Source organism: Gobius niger (assembly GCF_951799975.1).
Source record: "Gobius niger genome assembly, chromosome: 1".
In the NCBI taxonomy this organism is placed as follows: Eukaryota; Metazoa; Chordata; class Actinopteri; order Gobiiformes; family Gobiidae; genus Gobius; species Gobius niger.
In genome coordinates, this window is record NC_136852.1 from 39,522,501 (window position 1) to 39,547,476 (window position 24,976).

Here is a 24,976-nt window from a genome sequence, read left to right on the forward strand (position 1 = left end):
CTCCACCAACGTTGTGTAGCCCGGCCGATCCACAAACAGCCCAGCAGGAACAACGGCCAGCAATTCTCTTTGCATCTCTGGAGATAAATGAGACAAGTCCAAGTTAATGTGAGTATTATGACTATTTTGTGGCAGAAACTGATCCGTCTGACCCTCTTCTTTCTTCACAGAACAAACCCACATTTGCTGACTGGCCTGTTCTGCCCGGCTGTGCCACTCCTTTAATAAATTAACATGGAAAGTCTGTTTTTTCTTCCTGCCCTGTGGCGTGGCAATTTCATAAGTTGTAGGTCCCATCTTTCTCAGTACTTTGAAAGGACCCTGCCAACGTGTCAACAGTTTATTGTCTGATGTTGGCAGGAGGAGCATAACATCCTGACCTGGCTGGAAAACCCTGGCCTTGGCATTTTTATCAAAGTACTGCTTTTGCCTCACCTGGGCCTCCGCCATGTTGTCATGCACCAACCTAGAGAGTTTCTCCATCTTCTCCCTCATCTGCATAACATATTGGAGCACTGGAACTGGCTGAGGGTCACTGGCTGGATCCCATGCATACCGGAGCACCTCCAGAGGAAGCCAGCGATCCCAGTCTTTGGGGGGTCACCAGCTGGCGCAGCAATAGCACCCTCTGTCGAATCTCCTTCACAAAACTGAGTGCCAGCATGTTGCTTGGGTCTGGCTGCCTCATCACCCTTCATGGCTTTTGTCACACTCCTGGTATGATGCCTGACCTGCTTGTTGTGCTCCAGTGTCGAGGAGGAAACATCCCACCGCTGCCACCAAATGTAAGGATGTTACTGGATGTCCCGTGAAGGCAGGCGAGGAGGCATCAAACTCGTGCTCAAAAAATGATTTATTTACAAAAAACATGCAAAATAAAGCGAAACAAAAAGCCTAGGACTTAAAGAAACAAAGGAGACAAACACAAAAAACTGGGTGCAGCCTCACGGCAAGCTGCCCTCCTCTTGACAATCAAAAACCTACCAAGATTAGTAGTGCCCCACCTCACCCACCTGGTATGGTAGCAACCACTCCACAGGGAAGGGAGGTGGGCAAGTGGTCTTTAACATAACCAAACCAAAACAAAGATAAGCAATAAACAATCCTAACTTATACAAACAATAATCAAATCATTAAAGCAATATACTTGACGACAGGAACCTTAAAGAAACCATACATAACAAATGAAACATAACATCCCCCCTTTAAATCAATCCCAGTGCTGCAGCCCAACATCCCCAGGTGTCCCCACTGATCACCCAGCTGAGCTGACAGCACTAAACCAATCAGAACAAACTAAATTAGACCAAACAATACAAAAAGCAAAATAACAGACCACTCCCACATACAGTGAAAGAAGGGGTGAAAGCCCCCCTTTCACAATGACATTCTCATCCAACGCATTTATAGAGACCCTGGTGTGTTTAAAAGTATTAGGGAAAAGGTGGACCACTTTTACTTTTATGTGTACCTGTCAAGTGTGTAGATATCTAATCATGTGAATATTCTGTTCGTGTAATGTACATAGTTATAATGAAAACAAATGTTATCTGATTTAATGTTTAGTGTTCATTGGTAAGGGTGAAACATGTAATAGATTGACAAATGATAAATGAAATATTCTTCAACCAATTTTGTAAATAGTTGCACTCACGTGACATCACAACATTCTAAAGAGCCTAAAGTGTAAAATTGAGAGAATGATAGTAAATATGGTAACAATCACAACACTGATTATGTATTGTTTTTTGGCCAATGTCTTTCTTTACAAAGACTAACATCAACGGTCAGAAAGTCAATTGTCAGCACGTGTGGTCTAGTGATGGGTAGAGGATCCCTCAAAGTGTGTGCCACACACTTTCATAATTTTGTCACACTGTATCACACAGTGTTGGTCAGCTCCACTGTATAAGCGCCATCTAGTGGTGAAAAAGCATTACAGCACAGAGCCTGAAAAAAGCTCACTCAACACTGACTGAGCTCATTTATTCTCATTCAAAAATGTGGCAATGTATACTTTTTATGCGTTGCAGCCATTGAATCATTTTGTAACAGGGCAAGGATCCTGATCAGGTCTTGCTCTCGTTCGAGTGCACCTCGTCTGAGGATTGTGACCTCAAATTCTAGAATGTGAATGCAACCAATAGAATAATTTACATTTATGACAATCTTTCTCAAATGGTATCACATTAGCGTTTTTAGGTTGTGTTTGTCCATGCATATTGTACTTAATTTCACTTAATGTATGTAGCCTACTGTACAAATCTTTCTATTAAATTGTATATGACTTCCACTATTAATAAGCTTTCATTGAAGGGGGAAAGAAACATAGTAGTTTGAAAAGTATTTTACTTGCAAAGTAAGTAAAAGTATTGAACAAAACATGAAATATTATTCAAAGAAAAGAAAACCAGAGCAAAAGTCACTACTGTAGCAGAAGGACCTCTACAAGTAGCTCTCCAGCACATTCTTGGTTGCTCATCAATAACTTTTTACAGTTGTACACGATCACATTTTAGAGGCATGTTTGGAACACAATCTGCAAACATTTAGGTAAAGTCAAGGGTAGGGACAAAATTGTATTTTCTTAAATCATGTTAAATATCATCTTGGCTACTACCTCTCCAGGGTGAACTTCTAAGTTGCATAGTTACACATATATTTCAAACATAAAAAGCTCCTTAATGTATGTTATGGCAAACGACTACACCATCATAGTCCATCATCTGACTCGAACTCACAAACCATGCTTGTTAACCGGACGCTCTCCTCACAGAGCTGAACAGTATGACAACTTTACCAAGTACTACCCTATATCTTATAACATGAACATTACCAAAATGAAATGATCTTAGATTAAAACGATCACAGATTATCCTACATACCACATGAAGAGGGAACTTGTCACGTAAACAAACAGTCCTATTTAACAGTTGAAAAAATATATTCACAATTTCATTAAAGATATCATCAAATTCAGCTATTTACAGTGCCTCTCAGTGGTGCTTTACTCTTTCCATTTCTGAATAATGGATTGAACAGTTGCTCCGGGAGATGTTCAAATCTTGGGAAATCTTTGTATAACTTAAGGCTGCTTTAAACTTCTCCACAGCTTTATCCCAGACCTCTCTGGTGCTCCTTGACCTTCATGATGTTGTTTAGTGACCAATACACTCCGACCACAGCTCTGAGGGCCTGAAAGAACAGCTGTAATTATACTGAGAGTAGATTACACACAGGTGGCCTCTATTTAACCGTTAGGCCAAGGTGTGAACATTCTGGAGTCATTATGAATGTTCTAAAGGCAATTTAATGCACTCAGAAAATGCTGTATGAATACTTATGCAAGCCCCACTTTTCACTTTTCTTCAATTTTTTGAAAATTAACAGAATCATGTATCATTTTGCTTTCACTTCACAGTTGTCGGTTACTTGTGTGTGAACGTTCAGTAAAAAAAATCAAAATAAAATCTTCATGTTTAGGGCTGTAAACATGACAAAATGTGCAAAAGTTCAAGGTGTATGAATACTTACGAGAGGCACTGTACATTTTATTAAGGGCTTTGATAAGATTAAGTTGCCCATGCTTTAACGAGTGGACCATTCTGGTAATTTACCAGGTAACAGGCCACATTGAACAGCTCATCAATGATCCCACACAAAGACACTGGGACAACTTTATCAAACAGTTTGTTCTCCTTCACTCTCCTGATGCAGCGCTCCACGTGGACCCTCAAGCGTGCAATTGACTGAGTCTGCAGAACATCATCTGGGCTCATCTGCTTTTTCCCTGAAAGGAAGGCAGGTCGGTACACTTTGCAGGGAACCAGATTGTCAATTAGAAAGCCCTTGTCAACCATTATTGCCATATCTGGCTGTAGGGCGTTGATGGTGGTGCCATACCGATCATTGCCTTGAGTGTAGAGTGGGACTTGTATGTTGAGAAGACCTCACTCTGCAACAGAAGATCCGATGGCGTCTGGCAGTAGATCTCCGTACAATCAAGCACTACTTGTGTGTCAGGGAACGCAGCAAACTCAGGTGGAAGGCGAGCACGCACAACCTCACGTGGCAACCAAAGGCGTTTGCTTCCAAGCAGGTGGTACAGGAAGTTGGCCCATGTGGTGATGATCCTGCGTACTGTTGTCCGATGAATGTCAAACCTTTCGGCTAGATCTCTGAGAGACAGACCCAATGACAAGTACATCAGGAACAGGAACAGCTCATCAATAGGAGGAAGTTTCTGCAAAAGAAAAGCCATTGTTGACAATTGCCTTAGATAAAAAAAAAAAAAAAAAAAACACAAAGAAAAAAAAGTAGAAAAGCCATCATAGCTTATCAGCTATGTTATGGCCACTGTTTAAAATGCACATGTTGAACAGAGCAACACAAATATGTATAAATACTTCAGACCTCCTGCACTATATGTTGTGTTATTGGTAGGTGTAAACAAGACAGTAACTAACTTTAATGGAATAAACCATGGAGGCACTAAGACGGGGCTTGCCAGTCTGTTTAATCTGATTGTCATACACTTATTTATCAAAATAAAAAATTCATACCGTGGATGTGTGAAACCTGGCAGAGTCATCAGCAGAGGCCTTGGTTTTGGTGACCCTGAACATCTTGGTCTTGGATGCAGACTCGACCAACTTCCAAAAATATTGGAAATGTCTGTATGAGGCAAATCTGTAAAAAATATTTAGAGAAAATTAAGACCAAACTTAATGGGAAGCCAGTTCTCTGTGGTTAACCTCTTAACCCGTTTGGCTATACCCAAATCTAAAAGCTTCTTACCTGGAAAGCAACAGTGTCCTTTGCCTTATTTGAAAGCCAAGACTTACAAAAGTGGCCATAACTTTTTGTCATTGCATTTTTTAACGTGTTTTTGCAATGTTCTTATCACTTTTCTGTTGCCTTTCCAGCGCGTTTAATGTCACTTTTGGCAGCTCGTTTGTCAATTCCCACCACACCAAAATGAGCAAAATTGCTAAGTTTGATTTAAATGAATCGCACACAGGCAGAGAGCAAACTTCTCGCAACTCAGCAGTAAACTGTCACGCTAACAAAGAACAAAATATTATGCAGTTTTTCAACATTGTTTTAGTTGAAACGCTGACTAAACTTCAACTACATGCACACGTTACTATAACTAAATACAGAATATTATACATACAAACTTACCTGGTATAATGGCGAATCTGGTCATCGGAGCCTGCAAAACGCTCCCAGCAAAAACGCGTTCGCAGCTGCAGCCGCTCGATTTGACTCCGTGCCAGCTGAAGTTGTCTGCGAAGGGACTCGTTTTCTCGCAGTAACTCATTAGCCATTACTCCAGTTGCCGCCGACACACAGTAATCGTGGTCAGGAGCCACAACCTCCATCTCCGACCCTGATAAGTCCTCAGTAAGGTCTGCTGCAGCCGCAGCGCTCTCCTCCGGCCGTGGCTTCCGCTCCCACACTCCGGGTCTTGGCTCAGGGAGTGAGTAATTGTTCCACTCAAACAGAACAGGAACAGTCCCCTTTTTCAACAGCCTTTTACCCCATGCTGTAACAATAATATCTTGTGGTAAAAAATGCCGGCTGCAAACTCTTGTGTCCCTGCTCGGAGTAAAGCTAGCTCTCCGGATTCGAGCTAGCCATAGCTGACGCGCTGCAACATCAGCAGGAAAGCAGTGGAAACTCAAACTAGAGTTATACCGCGACGAACATGTACATTTAGGGACACAACAATGTAAAGACGATCCTCCAACCCACTGAAAGGACGTTCTCTGCTTTTGAACTCCGAACAAACTCATTTTCGCTGGCTAGCTAGCTTACTCCGATGACAACAATCCAGGTTGATTGGCAGGACGGGAAGCAACAGGAAGTACCCTCCCCCACACCCCGTAACCGGAAGTTAGTGGCCGCCATATTGTGCACGTAGCCAATTTCGCTAATTTTTTTATCAGTTGTTAGAGTCACAGACCTAAACACTCTCATTTGGCAAAATTCAAATTAGGCGCTACAGCGCCCCCTATAGGAATTACATGGTGAGTACAAACTTTTGTTTTGCGAAAATTAAAATAATTTGTCACAAAATTCTATCATAAAAGTCAATCACACCTATGTCATATTTTTCACGATGCTACCGTAGCGATGACCAGAATGTCCAATTTTATTCTGATGGAAAAATGTTAAACTCCATAATTCAGCAACATGCACTTTTTCTATCTCCTCCAAGGAAGCCCCGGTGAAAAAGATCGAGAGAAGTGAGGAACCACTTTTTCTGCAGCGTAGGCGCAACCCTAAAATGCAACAAAACTTCAGATGCCAATACTTTGTCCAAAAATCCTAAAACTAAGACCCTAGGGAAAAAACTTTAAAAACAAACATAAAGGCAGTAGCAATACCGTCATTTTAGATTGAGGGAGACAAAAGGGCGCAAAGCGCCCCCTTGCTTTGGGCAGGGCGGTCGGCGAGGGCCGATAATTGCCGCTTTGCACCAATATTTTTTTATTTGTACTTGATAAGCCCCAATTGATAAGGGAGTGTTTTAAATAAAATTAAACATAAAATAAGGCAAAGAGCCACAATATAAAGGAAATCTGAGGATGCCTCGTGTTCACCACCCCTGCACTAATCAGTTTCTCGGTCACAAATAACCCCTATTACATTTTGTTACTGTAATATGCAGTTAATAAGGTGTGCAACTGAACGAGGAGAGTTTTCAGCCTAAGAAGGTCGTCTATGTGCAGCCGCCCACAACCACAACTTCCCTTTTGGATTTTTCCTCTGTCACCTAACATCACAAACAACACATTCATCTTTAAAATGAAAAGTTTAATACTGTAACAAAATTACAAAGAATTTCCAATGGTAACCAAACATTAACATATATTCTATAACATCATCGTTTCATATACATAATCACTGTTTTATGATAGTAATGATTTAGTATATTAGCAAAACCGAGTTTAAGTACTAAGCAGTACTTATACTCGGCTTCCGTACTCACAATCTCCTATGAGCCAATACACTGCGTTCCAAATTATTATGCAAATGACATTTTTCTAAGATTTTCTAAATTGTGAACTCAAATGAGAGTCAGCATAATTTTCAAGTCTCTAACTGATAGTGGATCATTTAAATGTGGTGGAAAAAATTTCCTAGTGATAACAGTATTTTTTTCAAAAACAAATATAGTAAAAACCTCAAAATCCACTGTTCCAAATTATTATGCAACTCATCGTTTCAATACATTTTAAAGCTCGTAATTAACTGAAAATGGTCATTTGTTGTATTTGTAGCATCAGGAGGTCATATTTACTGAAATCAAAAGCTATTTCAATCAAAAAAAATATTAACAGGTCAAGTTATATTTTACCAAAGGAGCCCTTCTGTGATAGCAGCTTCAAAATTCTTAAATCCATTAAACTTGTGAGTTTTTGGACAGTTTCTGCTTGGATTTCTTTGCAGGATGTTAGAATAGCCTCCCAGAGCTGCTGTTTGGATGAAAACTGCCTCCCGCCCTCATTGAAGTTTTTTTTGTTGAGGCTCCAAAGGTTCTCAATAGGGCTGAGGTCAGGGGAGGAGGGGGTCCACATCATGAGTTTCTCTCCTTTTATGCCCATAGCAGCCAGTGATGCAGAGGTATTCTTTACAGCAGGACATGGTGCGTTGTCATGATGAAGAGGATTTTGTTCGGGAAAACACAGCTCTTCATTTTGTAGCATAGAAGACAGAAACTCCACATATTTTTCAAATGTCATTTTCACACCTTCAAGGAGCCTAAAAGGGCCTAAAAGGGCCGACCAGCTCTCTCCTCATGATTCTGGCCCAAAACATGACTCTGCCACCTCCCTGTTGACGTCGCAGCCTTGTTGGGACATTGTGGCCATTCACCAACCATCCACTACTCCATCCATCTGACCATCCAGGGCTACACGGCCTCATCAGTGAACAAGACTGTTTGAAAATGAGTCCTTATGTATTTCTGAGCCCGTTGCAGCCGTTTCTGTTCATCAGCTTCAATTAACAGTTTAGGGGAGGCCCGGATAGAAGGTTTATGCACAACTGTAGCCTCTGGAGGGTCCTACACCTTGATGTTCGGGAGACCCTAGAGGCACCAGCAGCTTCAAATACCTGTCTGCTGCTTTGTAGCATCTGTTCTCTTAATCTGATGTGTTTGTCTGGCAGAAACCGTCCATATTTTGCCTTTATCTGCACAAACCCGAGTGTGTCTGAATCATCCACAAATCTCTTATCTGTACGATGATTATGCTTAATCTTTCATGAAATATCAAAGGTTTTCATACCTAGACCAAGGCATTCAACTATTTCATGCTTTTCATCAGCAGAGAGACCCTTTTTCTTTCATATGTTGCTTGAAAATGATGATCTGCATAATAAAGTGGAACACCCTTTTTCAGTAGTTTTTCCCTTAACTGGGCTTAACCTTCCTTGCACATTTTAAGGCTTCAATTTTAATTTCTGGATATTTGGGAGCCGAGTCAGAACGGATTGAAGAGCTTCCTTTACTTTCGTATCCGCCGCCATTGCCAAACTACAACCAGCAAATGCGCAGCAAATGCCTGACGTCACCTAGAAGCCCCGCCTCCCCTGCTCGCTGAATGGTAGATAGAAAGTCAACGGATGTAACGCGGCCACTGAGATCAGACCCAGACGTACATGTAGGGAAATTATAATTGACCGGAGTTTACGGATGGCTAAGGCCGGGCTACCACAGCTCATTCCCAAGTCAAAAAAAAAGAAAATGATGTCCATCAAATCATGCAAAAAAACAATCAGGAGTTATTTTTTGGAGTACACTTTAAACCTTAACAATCAGTGGATTTTTTCTTATTTACAGTCAAGAACATTTAAAAGGCACAGCTTTAAGTGATGATGAAGACAAAAGGCACATTCATACTTCATGAGATGCAAGAACTTTGTAAAATGAAGTCATTTTTACCTTGTAACCATGGAAATGTCTTCAGTTACATGACATTTCCATGGTTACAAGGCAAAAATGTATTGCGTCTTATGAATTATGAATGAGCCTAAAGCCTTATGTGGAAAGTTTATTCCTGTTTGGTTTTGAGGCGTGAGGACAGGGCTGTCCACAGGACTGTGAGTGTCTTCATGAACATGAACAGACTCAGTGCAGCTAACGTGAGCAGAAACACCACCACGTCAATGCAGTAATACTGAATCTTGGACAGTTTGTAGGACTCTGTTATCAGATGTTTGGCTCCTCTGTGTCTCATGACGAACTCTATCCAGAACATGGCTGTGTCCATGGGCTTCATGGGTTGGTCTCTGTGCAGCTCTGACAGACGCTTCATATTCTCTCTATGTTTGGGCTGGTACAGCAGCTCCTGCAGCGCCTGGAGAAACACCTCTCTGTTCACTGTGGAGATGTCCAGCACTTTGGCCACTCCACGCAACTCCATCCGAAAGAAGTTGTCCATTTGGTCAAACATCAGCGGCAAACCCAACAGAGGAACGCCGTGGTAAATGGCTTCCTGAACCCCGTTGGTTCCTCCGTGAGCTACAAAAAGCTTGGTTTGTGGATGTCCCAGAAGGTCGTTCTGAGGGAGCCAGTCCACCAGCAGAGTGTTGTTGCCTAAAGTGGAGGGCTGTTTGCCCGAGTGTCTCCAGATGACTTTCTGAGGGACTTGTGCAAAAGCAGCAGCGATCTCCTCAGTGATGTCTTCAGGCAGTTGGGCCACCAGTGTCCCTAAAGTCATGACGATAACCCCATGCTCCCCTGAACTCTGCACAAACTGCTCCAGCTCTTTGGACAGAGGTCTGGAGGGTTTGCACTGGAAGCCTGACATGTAAACCACGTTTGGCATCGTGGGCCGCGGGAATTCAAACGTGAAGTCGTTTCTCATCAGCCAGATGTCGGCCGCCTGGAACAGCTCCATGTAGTGCACGTCAGGACCAAAGTATTTGTGAACCAGCGGTTTGTAGTTTGGGTCTGTCACATACCAGATCTGAATACGCGTAAAGAAGAAAATCACCATGTTCTTGACTCGCTGCATGAAGCTCATTTTATCTGTGAGTTCAGTCATGGGGATTGGGACGTACGATAAAGGAGTTGGAGCAATCGCAAAATGTCCCTCTCCCTGAATTGTCCATCTGACGTTCAACACCAGAGGGAGCTTTAACCTGTGAGCGAGAAGAACGCCAGCGCCCATCCCAGGATCCGTCAAAACCAGGTCATATTTTGCGTCCCTCAAATCCTGCATTAACTTTTTATTTTCAAACATTTGTCCAGTCATTTCAACAACTTTTTTATGCAACTCATAAAATGCTTCAACAATTTCGTATTCCAGAGAAATCCGTCTCCAAACCGAGGCCCCTTCGCGCCGCAGTCGAAGCATCTTCATCGCGAACGATCCAAACTGTTTCTCGCTGAATCCTGCTGTGGAGTTGAGTGTGATGGATTTGTAGAAGGGAGACTGGGCCTTGATGTACCAGGTGTCTGTGGGCCGCAGCACAGTGACCTCATGACCCCGAGAGTGCAGCTCCTCGACCAGAACCTGCATGTTCACCCAGTGGGACCCGTCCAGAGGAAACACCAGCACCTTCCCCCCAAACACAGGGGCGCAGCAGAGCAGAGCCACCAGCAGCAGATGCATCCTGAACCTGAGAGAGAGAAACTGGTCAGAAACAGCAGAGGCCAGTACATTCCCCCACACACCTACACCCGCCCCAGGACAGTGTCTCCCTCCATGAGCTTCATAACTCCACAGCAACCAATGTTTGGTGGCCCTCGGGCTGCTTGGTGAATCGGTTCACATCATCAGAGATGGTCCTTTTTATTTAATATGTAATAATTCTACACAATTCTAACCTAACAACTAGCACTTTATTGTGAGACAGAGCTGGCATTAAGGTTTTAAGTAAGGGATAATGTATAGAACGCTGGTCATTATCGGGAAAATAAGTACCGACAGGGCGAACCGGACCCCGACGCGAAGCGGAGGGGTCTTGTTTCGCCCTGAAGGTACTTATTTTCCCGATAATGACCAGCGTTCTATACATTATCCCGCTTATTATACGGCCATTTGCCAACTGAACACACACAACATAAACTTCGTACGCTTTTATGAAGGCCGAAAGGTTTATTTAATGACATCCGCCACAAATAGTTCCCAAAAGTTTGCGCGTTGCGCTGCAGCGTTTGGCTAGGCTAGAAGCAGCAAGGCTAGCAGCTAGCCTAGCTGCTTAGTTGAAGGCGCAGTTGGAGGAATGGTGGTGAATCTTTGGGTAAATTGAAAGTCAGACTCACGCTAACTTCCCGAGCAATTCCCCCAACTTCTCTCGCAGTGACGGGGATAGATAGTGTCCGCTACTACGTACGCGCGGAGTGATATGAAAGCACAAACTCCGTTGCCATGGGCAGCGGTCATTATTTTTTTCAGAGGTCCTTTATCAGAAAATAATGACCGGTAGAACGTTGGGAAATCCCATTCAAATCAACGGAGCTTCTACTTACGTTGTGAAGAGCCGTATAATAAGCATAAATAAAGGCATGAGGCACAATTTAAACCTCTGCTATTCAAAGGTTTCTGTAATAGAATTGTAAATATGGTAATAACTGCAATAAAATTATTGGTATAAGAATGATGCAATAATCAAGTATTTGAAATTATCTTCAAGGTTAGCATAAGTTTCACATTGTTCCCGTATTATCTGTAAGAACTGTTTTATCAGAAATAACGAGACAGCAAGGCGACGAGAGGACATTGAGTGGGGCCCCGGAGCGTGCAGTCCAACTGTGTATCACTAAGAGCAGATGGCCTTGCACACGCCGGGCCTCCCCACTTAGATAAACATAGTGTGATTCATGTGTCTGAGATGTATTGGACAATGTAAAATGTAACTTCACCTCTGTATGTAATATGCTATAGAAAAACTAAATAAAAGGCTGTGCAGAAAATAACTCGTTGAGAATGGGTGCAGGAGAACCAGACTGCGTAGCTGTGGTGAACTGCTATTCCCCCTTGCAAGCCGACCAAAGTACTGATCTCTGTGTCGTTTCTTTCAAGTAAGCGTTCTCCAGAATTGGAAAAACCAAGGTATTAACCCTAATTTTCTGACAGTTTCGATTAGCACAGATACAAATATTGAAAGAGAATGAAAAGTGCAGTCTATAAGTAAGTAAGTAAGTATACATTATCCCGCTTATTTTACGGCCATTTGCCAACTGAACACACACAACATAAACTTCGTACACTTTTATGAAGGCCCAAAGGTTTATTTAATGACTTCCGCAACAAATAGTTCCCAAAAGTTTGCGCGTTGCTCTGCAACGCGCAAACTTTTGGGGCGCAGTTGGAGGAATGGTGGTGAATCTCTGGGTAAGTTGAAAGTCAGACTCTCGCTAACTTCACGAGCAATTCCCCCAACTTCTCTGGCAGTGACGGGGACAGATATAGTGTCGCTACTACGTACGCGCGGAGTGATATGAAAGCACCAACTCCGTTGCCATTGGCAGCGTCATTATTTTTTTCAGAGGTCCTTTATCAGAAAATAATGACCGGTAGAACGTTGGGAAATCCCATTCAAATCAACGGAGCTTCTACTTACGTTGTGAAGAGCCGTATAATAAGTAAGGATTAAACAACGAGGAGCCGCATTAGACGGTTATAATGCACAGCGCGGAGTCAAGAACACCACGACGCGCAGCGGAGTAGATAGGAGCAGATAGGAGTGACCGAGTGATGGACTTATACAGGAAAGACTGTTCTGCACGAAAAGGGAGGAACTGTGAAGGAACAACCTGCTCCGGAGAACTGAACTTATGCTGAGACCAAGAAAAAATAAAAAAGCAAATTTAGTATAAATTGATGAAGTAATACTGGAATAATTCTTTTTCCGCCTGAGAGGAGATTGAAGCAAGCTGGACCTCTTATCTCTCCTGCACCGTCAGCATTCCCCACTCAAGGTCAAGTCACGGAGCGAAACCAGATACGGACTGACGCCTCTGTGACTATATTTACATTAACATTCACTCACAGCATTTATTTCAAGGACTATGCAAATAACTGCACACACACATCCCCTCCCCAACCACCCTCCAAATCCCTCTGCGTCTGTGTTCACCAACAGTGGACAGGCGGGCGCCCCTCCCCTACAGCGCCCGCCCAGGTGGACTGTGTGTTTCCCATGTCTTGATGTTTTTATATATGTGCTTTGCCTTAACTGAACCTGATTGTAATTTCGCATATTTTCTTGTAAGGCGCATTGAGTTGCCTTGTGTACGAAATGCGCGGTATAAATAAAGTTGCCCTGCCTTGCCTTGCCAAAAGTTACATAAAGCCAAGAGATTACTATTTACTTTTATTGACTAGAACTAGACCAAACCCTTTTAAGTTTTCGTCTAAATGTGACTGAAAGTAAAAGCATTTTCAAATGAATTAATTTAATTTTATTGATTGAATTTTATTGAATTTTATTTATTTATTTATTTGAGCATACATTTTGCTCAAAAGGAGTAGGCTGAAGCAAAAGCTTATGAGCGCCTACCCCCAACTCAAAATGATAAAAATTTTCATTTCTCATAGTACAATCAATGTATGTATCAATGTATACTTCTTAATTTATCATAAACAGTATTTGTATTTTATTATTATTATTTTATTGTATTATTATTTGTATTTAATTCATTGGGTGTGGAGAAAAAAACTGCTAATAATGTAATGTAATGGCAACATGAAACTCATGACACAATAAAGTATATATATATATTAAAAAAAAGAAAGTTAAAGCATGTTCTTCCAAAAGACTAAAACTAAACTAAAAGGGCTGTCAAGAACGACACTGTAACAACAATTACAATAAAGAGTTTTGAAATGTCACATGTAAAGGTTCATGCTCCCATTTCGTGGGTAAATAAATCTGTGCGTAGTTATTGCTACATTTTAACACGTTCCTAAAGGCCAGCATGTCTTATCAGAAGTTTCCACAGAGACAATAACTACGCTTGGAACGAACAGATCTGTCAACGTATGAGAAACTCGGGTTCAAGCGGCTCATACTCACTGTGCGGCGTCTCTGTGGAGTCAGGGAGCGGAGCGGGACTGAGGCAGGTCTGCAGCAGGACTAGTCCATACAGAACAGTAAACACGTGGAGAAGGGGAAAGTGCGTTTATGGTCCAGGCCTCTGACCCCTGTGTAGACTGTGATTCTGATAAGTAGCATGAGGAGGTGGAGCACAGCAGTGATTCAAATGACTAAACATGAAAATGAACTAAAATCATGACATGTGTGCTTGTAAATTGACATGTTTTCAGCATAAATAAGACACGTAGCAAAGCAAACATTTTGAGACTTTAGATTTATTTTACCAGATTTTTTTTTGCTGTTTGAACATAATACTTCCATTTAGAACAAATGTTTACAGTGCAGTTTTTTTCTTCGCGACCCTCGAACAGACCCTTCCGGACCGAAAGTCATATCCCGCTATATTTAGGTTGAATATCCATATACGATATATATCCCGATGTCAAAGTCAAAACGAGTAATTTTATTGAAAACTCATTATAAAATAAACATAAACACTGTATAACAAAGCTCCATAAGGTAGACATTTAAATAAAAGAAAACATCTTAAATAAAAAGAGTCTATAGAATAAGTATTACAGCGCAAATGTGAACTATATCGATATATCGTTAGCCACATAGCATAACTGCCTAAGTCATTTTTGTTTTGATTTTGGAAAACATGTAAAAAGACGTTTTATAGGAAACACATTGTTTTTCTCTTGCCATTTTAACAATACAAAATGACTTAGGCAGTTATGCTGTGTGGCTAACGCAATACAAAATGACTTAGGCAGTTATGCTATGTGGCTAACGCAATACAAAATGACTTAGGCAGTTATGCTATGTGGCTAACGCAATACAAAATGACTTAGGCAGTTATGCTATGTGGTTAACGATTGTTAAAATGGCAAAAAGAGAAAAACAATGTGTTTCCTATAAAATATCTTTTTACATGTTTTCCAAAATCAAAACAAAAATGACTTAGGCAGTTATGCTATGTGGCTAACGATATGCGATATGGTCTAATTCCATATCTCATTGAAAAATATATCGATGTATCTTAAACATCGATATATCGCCCAGCCCTACCTCCCAGTGCAGCCTTTGTAATCATAAGGGGGAAAAAGCATGGAGTCCACGATGGCGATGGGGGTGGGAGAGTCTGTCTGTGGGGCTGTGTCTTTCGTGAAGTCCACGATCATCTCCACCGTCTTCTGGGTGTTCCGCTCCAGGTTGTTGTGGCTGCGCCAGGACGCCAGCCGGTCTACCTCTGTCCTGTAGGGGGACTCATCACCGTCCGAGATGAGCCCGATGAGGGTGGTGTCGTCCGCAAACTTGATGAGTTTAACGGACAGGTGACTGGAGGTGTAGCAGTTTGTGTGCAGGGAGAAGAGCCAGGGGGAAAGTACACAGCCCTGAGGAGTTCCGGTGTTTGTAGTCCGAGTGTCCGAGACGATCTTCCCCAGCCGCACGTGCTGTCTCCGATCCGTCAGGAAGTCAGGGATCAACCTGCAGGATCCTGGCGTAGGTTCCTGAGAAGATCCTCCAGGATGAAGTTGAGGGCCAGATTGACTGCGTCGTCCACAGACCTGTTGGCTCTGTAGGTGAACTGCAGCGGATCCAGGAGGGGGGCGCTGCTGTCCTTAAGGTGTGGCAGGACCGAGCGCTCAAAAGTGTCTTCGTGACCACAGATGTGCAAAAGTGGGCGTGGCGGAATAAGGTGAATAGAGCAGACATTTGGGAAGATCAGACAAAAATATTGGTCAAAAATATCGTCCGAGCATATCGATTAAAAAAAAAGTCAGCATCAGCCTTAGCAAAAACGTATTGGTCAACGTCTAATTGTAAAGCCCAAATACTTTATTTTAATGCCACAAACACAGGGGGAAAACAAAATGAAAAAAAATTAATAAATGAATTTCTTAGGTTGGATTTGCAAACATTTCATCCAACAGAGGGCAGAGAATTGGACAAAACGAGAAACTTTTAAGCAAAAAGAAAAGTGGTCAATTTAAGGCAAAACTGTAACTGACATTTTCCACGAACTTTATTCAGTAAAGACTGTTGAGCGACGTCACAATTTCCCCATAAATTTAGACATTAGCATTAGCCGCCAATAATCACAAATCATGGTCAACCATCAACCACATTTAGGTTAAAGGGACACTGCGTAACATTTTGGACTATACTGTTGCCATCAGTACAAAACGTGCTCCTAATGACCAGCTTGACAGAAAATGCTATTTCTGCAGTGGGTGATCAAAGAATGGATTTGGATGGGAACCGAATCTGTTAAAATCTATAATTCTGCTGCCTTTAGTCGACATCTCCATGGAAACGAGCAGGAGGCGCACCCACTCCCGGTAAAGTTATGTCACGTCTTAGGAGATCTGAGCCGCTCACAGCAAAATCACATGTTTGTTTGAGGTATTTTTCAATGCTGAAAATATCTGTCACAAAATAAAAGCTTGTATTTCAATTATATTTTTTGGGTAAAATTCTACGCGGTGTAGCTTTAAAGCCTGGATAGAACATTTGAGATTTTACTTACATGGGGCGAAGGGCCATAGATGGGGGGTCAGTGCTGCAAAACCTTTGACTAGCGGAGGTTTAAATTATGCCCCATAACTTTATTTATGCTTAAAACCTTCATGCCAGCTCGATCTCATAATACAATGTTAGCTGTTCGGTTAGAATTGTGTACAATTGTTACATTTCAAATAAAAAGGCCACACGACGATTCAGCACGAAGGTCTGAGGGCCGCATTTGGCCCCTGGTCTGCATTTTGGACACCCCAGCTTTAGATACAAATTAGCCTCTAAAAGTGTAACTCAGATTCAGCTAACCTCATAACCTCCACTTTAATCAAGCATATTTTCTTCAGCTTTACAAGAATCTAAAAGTTTCTTGACTGGAGAGCTCACAGCCGCCAGACCGGCGTGACGCCTCATTCCTCGCGCTGTTGCCACTGTTTTTGTCACGTTTTTGTAACTTTTTTGTTGCTTTTTTCATCACTTTTTGTTGCCTTTGTTATTGTTTTTTGTAATTTTTTTTGTTGCTTTGTCATCACGTTTTGTTGGGTTTTGTGGAAATATGTGTCTCCTTGTTTGCGGCTTTCTAAATATAATATGTTCTTAGCTAAAAGTGAAACAACAGTTGTTTCTTTGCTATCTCCTGTGACCTCCTGTTGACCTAAGTTGGCCTTGTCCTTTTGGCCTGAGTGACCATGAAATAAAGTTACATTACAGTTGTCCACTTGTTGTTACAGTTGTATTTACGGCATCTGTTTGAAGACATCTATTTGTGTGTCCTGGTGAAGAATGCTTTGTTGTAAACCACTCTCTGTGGTGTAAAAGCTGCTTTGTTAAACCTGCAGACTCTCCTGCCACTGTCGTCACGCTGTCCTCTTGTGCTGATAAACGCTCTAAGAACTACTTTGCTTTACATTTTTCTTAGCATTTTTGTTAGCCACAACATCCACAGTTTTGACTCTTTTTTAAAGAAGCTTTCAGATTTGGGTAATGCCGAACTGGTAAAAATGTGCTTGGTTAAGCTGGGGGTTAAGAGGTTCACCTTTTACTTAGATGCTAATGATAAAGAATCCACTGACATGATATAAATGCCATGAAACGGACATGCCGTACCTTGCTATAGTTTAGTATTGTGCTTGGCTTCCATATTCATTTGTATGGGGATAGTATGTGTGTGTGCATGTGTGCACTGCTCATGCATGAGAGTAAATCGATCTGTTTAAAGGCCATCGGAGCTGAACCCAGAGCACTGGACTCTGATGAACTCATGGGCCTGGTCACGTGTGTCAGTGTATGGTTATGTGTGGTCCACATGGGGAACTTTGACCTTTGACCTGTTCACTGAGGTACGGCAACCTTACCACATTCATTTGATTAATAATTTAATTAATAATTCAATTCAATAAAATAATTCATTTCTATAGTTCACATTTTTATAACTGAACACTTGTAGACAGTCACTGTACGGCATTGACCAGGCAGAAGTGCATTAAATGTCCCAATGTTAATGCAGATATAAATATAATATAAATAAATCTTCTCTTAATTTACTTGAAATAAGATTTCAATGCTGTACGTTTCAGTACTGAGGCTGTGCAGAGAGAACTTTACTATTCCTGCTATCACTGTTATGGCTTAAGCTGAGAGAATTGTACCGTCTGTATTCAAGCTTCAGGAGGGAATGTTTCAAAGCGAGAGCAATCTCAGGACTAGTAGCAGAAAAGCCACAGATTTTCAGGGAAGTTCCATATGTTTTCTTGAAAAGAAAGCCCCCACCACATCTGGAATCACTATGCCATGCGTGTTACAAAACACCGGGCTGAGAGAAAGAGTCTCCCACTTCCCCAGCACTAAACAAGGACTAAAGCGGGACTTGAGCGGCTAAAGTTTACACAGAAAACCCTGTTCTCTGAAAAGTGTCCTGAAGTTTGAAATGTAGCGGAGCTGAACTTACGGTGTGCGCTGTTGGGTCTGATGTCTGACAGCTGCTCGACTCAGCGCTGCGAGGACAGAACTGAACACATGAGAGTGAGAGTGGAGAGGGAGGTGGAAGACACGCTTAATGACAGCTAGTGATGGGCCGGTCGCGAAGAGCCGGTACAAAGAGCCGGCTCTTTTAAGTGAACGATGAGAGCGAGTCTCACCTGTGAGACGTTTTTTTTTTTTTTTTTTAAGGTTGCATGTTTATGAAGCTCTACGTGCACTGCTCCTGCTACATTAGAGAAAAATAGATAGAAAAAGGCAAATGCTAAAAAAGAGTAAGAGAATGGGATCGGGGAGAGAGGGAGAAAGGAGGTAAAACATCTGCAGCTGCAGCCCCGTCCGCCAGGAATGAACCTGCTGTTTACACAAGATCTCTACAAACTTAAACTCATCCATAAATGTAGTCAGTACATCTCTAGCTTTTAGCCACTTCTTAAATGAGAAAGATCCGCCACATATTTTGGGTTTTATGGTTAGATAAAGTTACGCTGGGTTTGTGGAGTGAAAAGGCCTTTACCGCTCATGTGTTTGAGCCCATTGCAAAAGCAACTAAAGCAGAAGTACAACAGAAGTCCTGGCTAAAGTGTGGACTTCAGTGATATCTGGAGTCTGTGTCCCTCTCTCAGGCTGAGGCAGGACCAGGGCGGAGCTACAGGCAGCAGAGGGACCAGGGCGGAGCTACAGGCATCAGAGGGACCAGGGCGGAGCTACAGGCAGCAGCAGGACCAGGGGCGGAGCTACAGGCATCAGAGGGACCAGGGCGGAGCTACAGGCAGCAGAGGGACAAGGGGCGGAGCTACAGGCAGCAGAGGGACCAGGGCGGAGCTACAGGCAGCAGCAGGACCAGGGGCGGAGATACAGGCATCAGAGGGACCAGGGCGGAGCTACAGGCAGCAGCAGGACCAGGGGCGGAGATACAGGCATCAGAGGGACCAGGGCGGAGCTACAGGCAGCAGCAGGACCAGGGGCGGAGATACAGGCATCAGAGGGACCAGGGCAGAGCTACAGGCAGCAGCAGGACCAGGGGCGGAGCTACAGGCAGCAGCAGGACCAGGGGCGGAGCTACAGGCAGCAGAGGGACCAGGGCGGAGCTACAGGCAGCAGCAGGACCAGGGGCGGAGCTACAGGCAGCAGAGGGACCAGGGCGGAGCTACAGGCAGCAGAGGGACAAGGGGCGGAGCTACAGGCAGCAGAGGGACCAGGGCGGAGCTACAGGCAGCAGCAGGACCAGGGGCGGAGCTACAGGCATCAGAGGGACCAGGGCGGAGCTACAGGCAGCAGAGGGACAAGGGGCGGAGCTACAGGCAGCAGAGGGACCAGGGCGGAGCTACAGGCAGCAGAGGGACAAGGGGCGGAGCTACAGGCAGCTGAGGGACTGGGGGCGGAGCTACAGGCAGCTGAGGGACTGGGGAGGAGCACTAAGGATTTTGACTGTAAATAAAAGAGTACATTATGTAACTACTACCAGCTTTAAAAGTTCATGTGTTGCTATAATAAACAATGGCTCTACCATCTCGAAAAATCTATGTGGATTATTGAAGACAAAACAACACCACTATAAGCCCAAATCACTTCATTATAGCAATGAAAAAAAAAGACATTATTTTTTATTTATTTCTTGATTATAGTTGTTTTGTGCTGGGAGTCGTCGAAAAGCTCATTTAACATGCCATGAATCCAAATCTCTCCTTAATTTAAACTGTATATGTAAAAACATGAAGAGCCATTTGGGAGCCAAAAAAGAGACGGCTCTTTTTGGTGAGCCGATCCAAATGATCCGGTTCACCAAAAAGAGCCGAAAATCACACAACGCTCTGATGAAAAAACATCAGACTCTAAAGGTGAACCTGCCTTTGAACCATGGTCAAAGTAAGGACTGAAAAAAACTATTTATTAAAGGTTTTATATTCTTCTTCAGTCGGGAAAAACTACATTTATCTGTTTTTACAGTGAGTTTTCACAGTGTTGTACAGTAAATATTGTTGACTTCATGACTGTTTCCATAATATCACACCCTCCTGACGAACTAAGACTGGAGCAGTGTTAGGGCCATAGAGTTTATTCCTGTTTGGTTTTGAGCCGTGAGGACAGGGCTGTCCACAGGACTGTGAGTGTCTTCATGAACATGAACAGACTCAGTGCAGCTAACGTGAGCAGAAACACCACCACGTCAATGCAGTAATACTGAATCTTGGACAGTTTGTAGGACTCTGTTATCAGATGTTTGGCTCCTCTGTGTCTCATGACGAACTCTATCCAGAACATGGCTTTGTCCATGGGCTTCATGGGCTGGTCTCTGTGCAGCTCTGACAGACGCTTCATATTCTCTCTATGTTTGGGCTGGTACAGCAGCTCCTGCAGCGCCTGGAGAAACACCTCTCTGTTCACTGTGGAGATGTCCAGCACTTTGGCCACTCCACGCACCTCCATCCGAAAGAAGTTATCCTGTTGGTCAAACATCAGCGGCAAACCCAGCAGAGGAACGCCGTGGTAAATGGCTTCCTGAAGCCCGTTGGTTCCTCCGTGAGCTACAAAAAGCTTGGTTTGTGGATGTCCCAGAAGGTCGTTCTGAGGGAGCCAGTCCACCAGCAGAGTGTTGTTGCCTAAAGTGGAGGGCTGTTTGCCCGAGTGTCTCCAGATGACTTTCTGAGGGACTTGTGCAAAAGCAGCAGCGATCTCCTCAGTGATGTCTTCAGGCAGTTGGGCCACCAGTGTCCCTAAAGTCATGACGATAACCCCATGCTCCCCTGAACTCTGCACAAACTGCTCCAGCTCTTTGGACAGAGGTCTGGAGGGTTTGCACTGGAAGCCTGACATGTAAACCACGTTTGGCATCGTGGGCCGCGGGAATTCAAACGTGAAGTCGTTTCTCATCAGCCAAATGTCGGCCGCCTGGAACAGCTCCATGTAGTGCACGTCAGGACCAAAGTATTTGTGAACCAACGGTTTGTAAACTGGGTCGCTCACATACCAGATCTGAATACGCGTAAAGAAGAAAATCAACATGTTCTTGACTCGCTGCATGAAGCTCATTTTATCTGTGAGTTCAGTCATGGGGATTGGGACGTACGATAAAGGAGTTGGAGCAATCGCAAAATGTCCCTCTCCCTGAATTGTCCATCTGACATTCAACACCAGAGGGAGCTTTAACCTGTGAGCAAGAAGAACGCCAGCGCCCATCCCAGGATCCGTCAAAACCAGGTCATATTTTGCGTCCCTCAAATCCTGCATTACCTTTTCATTTTCAAACATTTGTCCAGTCATTTCAACAACTTTTTTATTCAACTCATAAAACGCTGCAACAATTTCGTATTCCAGAGAAATCCGTCTCCAAACCGAGGCCCCTTCGCGCCGCAGTCGAAGCATCTTCATCGCGAACGATCCAAACTGTTTCTTGCTGAATCCTGCTGTGGAGTTGAGTGTGATGGATTTGTAGAAGGGAGACTGGGCCTTGATGTACCAGGTGTCTTTGGGCCGCAGCACAGTGACCTCATGACCCCGAGAGTGCAGCTCCTCGACCAGAACCTGCATGTTCACCCAGTGGGACCCGTCCAGAGGAAACACCAGCACCTTCCCCCCGAACACAGGGGCGCAGCAGAGCAGAGCCACCAGCAGCAGATGCATCCTGAACCTGAGAGAGAGAAACTGGTCAGAAACAGCAGAGAGGCCAGTACATTCCCCCACACACCTACACCCGCCCCAGGACAGTGTCTCCCTCCATGAGCTTCATAACTCCACAGCAACATCATCACATCGCTTCAGTCATAAACCCCATAGGAAAGCACCAGGAAGTAAAGAATACTGTTCACAAACTATACTATACTATACTATACCCCCATGGTATAGCAATCGTGTTGAGAATTGAGTTTTAGTTTCACCATCAAAATCGAGTTTGCAATTTTAGTATACAACACAAGTACAAAGTGAGGCAGGGGTACTTCCTTTTTTGAAAAGGGGACGGTGATGTAATGGAGGGTCACGGTGGAAGGGGCTGATGGGAGGTTTGTGTTCACACCCGTGGAGGCGTTTTTCTTTCTCACGGCCATGTTCCTGATCGCAAATTGATTTTATTGTGGGTGCACGTGTAACCTAGGGCAGGACTGAAAACGGCGGCCACAAGGAGGACTAAAGGTCAGCACACACTACACGACTTTTCTAGTCGTAAACGATTTTATATAGAAAGGGGCGTCCACACTACACGATTGGATTCAGGTCGATTTTCGAACGTCTGGGGGTTCACACATAACGACTGAGAATCGTAAGAGCGAACACACGACACGATTCTGACAAACAGCTGATGTTTTATAACACAGCGCGTCTGTCGTCTCTACGGCTTCCAAAACTGACCCCAAATCTGCAAAGATGGGCCTGTGTTTGTGAGCGTGAGGAAACATGTGCGTGTCCCGATTGGTCAACGGTGTCAACAATGTCACAACACCGCAGCGCTAGGCTAATGCTACTACGAAGCCTTCAACTTACAGTTCTGTCAAATGGAGATAAAAGTTGGCGACAGGAAGAAGCGGGATGTATTTCAGTGGATTTAATATGAAAAGGAGACGGGCGTCAACCTCAGGATGGAGGAGACGCAGGAGAAAGCGGGGAGAGGCTAACCGCTGTTAGCGACGAGGCGAAGCTAAACAGTTCGCCTCCAAACTCAGTAAGTGCCGCTAAACTCTGTTCGTGGTTGAAATGTAGCTGGAAAAGGTGGTTGTCGTGAACCTTTGGTGATATAAAGTTGTGCTGTTTCGTGTGTGGGGCTGTGGCCATGAAATGAGTCGTTTGTGCCGCTGGTTTAACAGAGAAGTGAAAAGAGGAGGCGCGGCGGTGTTTTTCTGTCTTTATATCACTCTGTCATTCACATTTGGGACGGTAAAATCACCCGCGTTTCTCCCGTGCGTCCAAAATCGGGCTTAAAAATCAAACATGTTTGATTTCCTACGACTGAAGTCTAGTCGCGTCTTTCTACCGCCCACACTAGCCGATTCGAACGTCAATCCAGTCGTGACCCCCCCACACTACACGACCCCCCCACACTACACGACCCGACTCTGTGTGACTGCCTTCGACTGGACGCGACTCGAATTGGAGAAAAATCGGGCATAAAAGTCGTGTAGTGTGTGCTGACCTTGAGACAACTGAAAGTTCCAAACATTTTTTACAGAAAGATATAATATAGAAGATTAGAACAGATACAAATATTGAAAGAGAATGAAAAGTGCAGGCTATAAGGCTTTTTAAAAGATGGGGCTGAACTCTATAGAATAACATCAACGAACGAACAGGTCAACGCGCTTGAAAGGATGGGCCAAAAATTTCAAAATCGACTGAATCAGTGCATTGACAATGGAGGCCACAATGGAGACATTTTAAAGATATTCTTTTCAAAAATTGTGTTCATTTAAATCTCCAACGTTGTGTGAAAGGTGCGTTGTTTTCAGACGATAACAATATAATTCCCTTGACGCGTCTTTTTTCAATGACTTTATGAATTTACGTCAGTGAGATGAGACGAAGATGGGAGAAAGTGGATCACATGGATTCACATGCTGCTGGCTCCGCCCCCTCTCTCCCCGGCGTACGTCCTCCATGGAGCGTCTCACAGCGATGTCACAGGGACTTCATCTTTGCTCAGGACAGATTGAAAAGCCGTAGTGTATGAATCAATGGCCGCTGGCTGCTCTGCTTTGTGCCGACACCAGGGGCCGCCAGTGCTGTAGTATAACCATATAGGCGCTAGTCCCCCATTGGAATGCATTGTACTTCAGACACGTTGAAAACAACTTTAAAGGAACGGTTTTTTTCCATACCGTGATATGTTCTTACGTGCAGCTTAGACGAGTTGATGTGTACCTGTCTGGTCTTTGTGTGTGCCCGTGGAAGAGCGTGGTAGTTTCCAACTTCACCCCCGTTTAGAGCTATAGGAATACATAGGGAGAGGCCAAATGCTAACAACGTCTTTGGTCACGCGCAAAAATCAGATAGGTACACATCAACTCGTCTGAGCCCAGGTAAGAACATATGATTACGCTGGGTTAGTTACAATTAAAGGGACCAGACTGGGTTCAAAAGAAAAATTGTAGAAATCTCGTACTTAATGGGGTCGGACTGTTAGCTTTGGAGCTGCGCAGCTACGACCGAGCTACACGTCACGCAAGGGCCGAGTCCACAGTGAAGATCCCGCCCTTTTTAGGAACATACTTCGTCAGAGCTGGGGAGGAGGAGTCTGTAAATCCGCCATGATTTCCCCCTCGAATGTGGTCATTGTGTAAAACGGGGAGGAGTCTATGAACACTATGTCTATGGTGTGAATGCAGAAAGCTGTTGATGAACAAACGGGCAGACTGTGCACTTGGTACAGATTCTGGAAGTGATGATCAGAGAGCGGGCGCTTTTGGGAAAGTCATGTCCACAAAGACACTTC

The 24,976-nt window shown here is 43.7% G+C and overlaps 2 protein-coding genes across 2 annotated transcripts; both read right to left on the reverse strand.

Annotated features, from left to right (window-relative positions):
• Window positions 1-9,062: 9,062 nt before the first annotated feature.
• LOC306973835 (UDP-glucuronosyltransferase 2A3-like) lies at window positions 9,063-18,560 on the reverse strand (the record flags this gene model as incomplete). The annotated part of the gene is made up of 2 exons (XM_079570881.1): window positions 18,527-18,560; window positions 9,063-10,635 (listed from the first exon to the last, which is right to left on the reverse strand). Exon 2 carries the CDS (start codon window positions 10,626-10,628, stop codon window positions 9,063-9,065), a length of 1,566 nt encoding a protein of 521 aa, XP_079427007.1. The 5' UTR covers window positions 10,629-10,635; window positions 18,527-18,560.
• A 2,053-nt stretch (window positions 18,561-20,613) lies between these two features.
• Window positions 20,614-22,179, reverse strand: LOC306973842 (UDP-glucuronosyltransferase 2A3-like; the record flags this gene model as incomplete). Its single annotated transcript, XM_079570896.1, has 1 exon — window positions 20,614-22,179. The coding sequence occupies one exon, from the start codon at window positions 22,177-22,179 to the stop codon at window positions 20,614-20,616; it is 1,566 nt and encodes a 521-aa protein (XP_079427022.1).
• Between the last annotated feature and the right edge of the window lie 2,797 nt (window positions 22,180-24,976).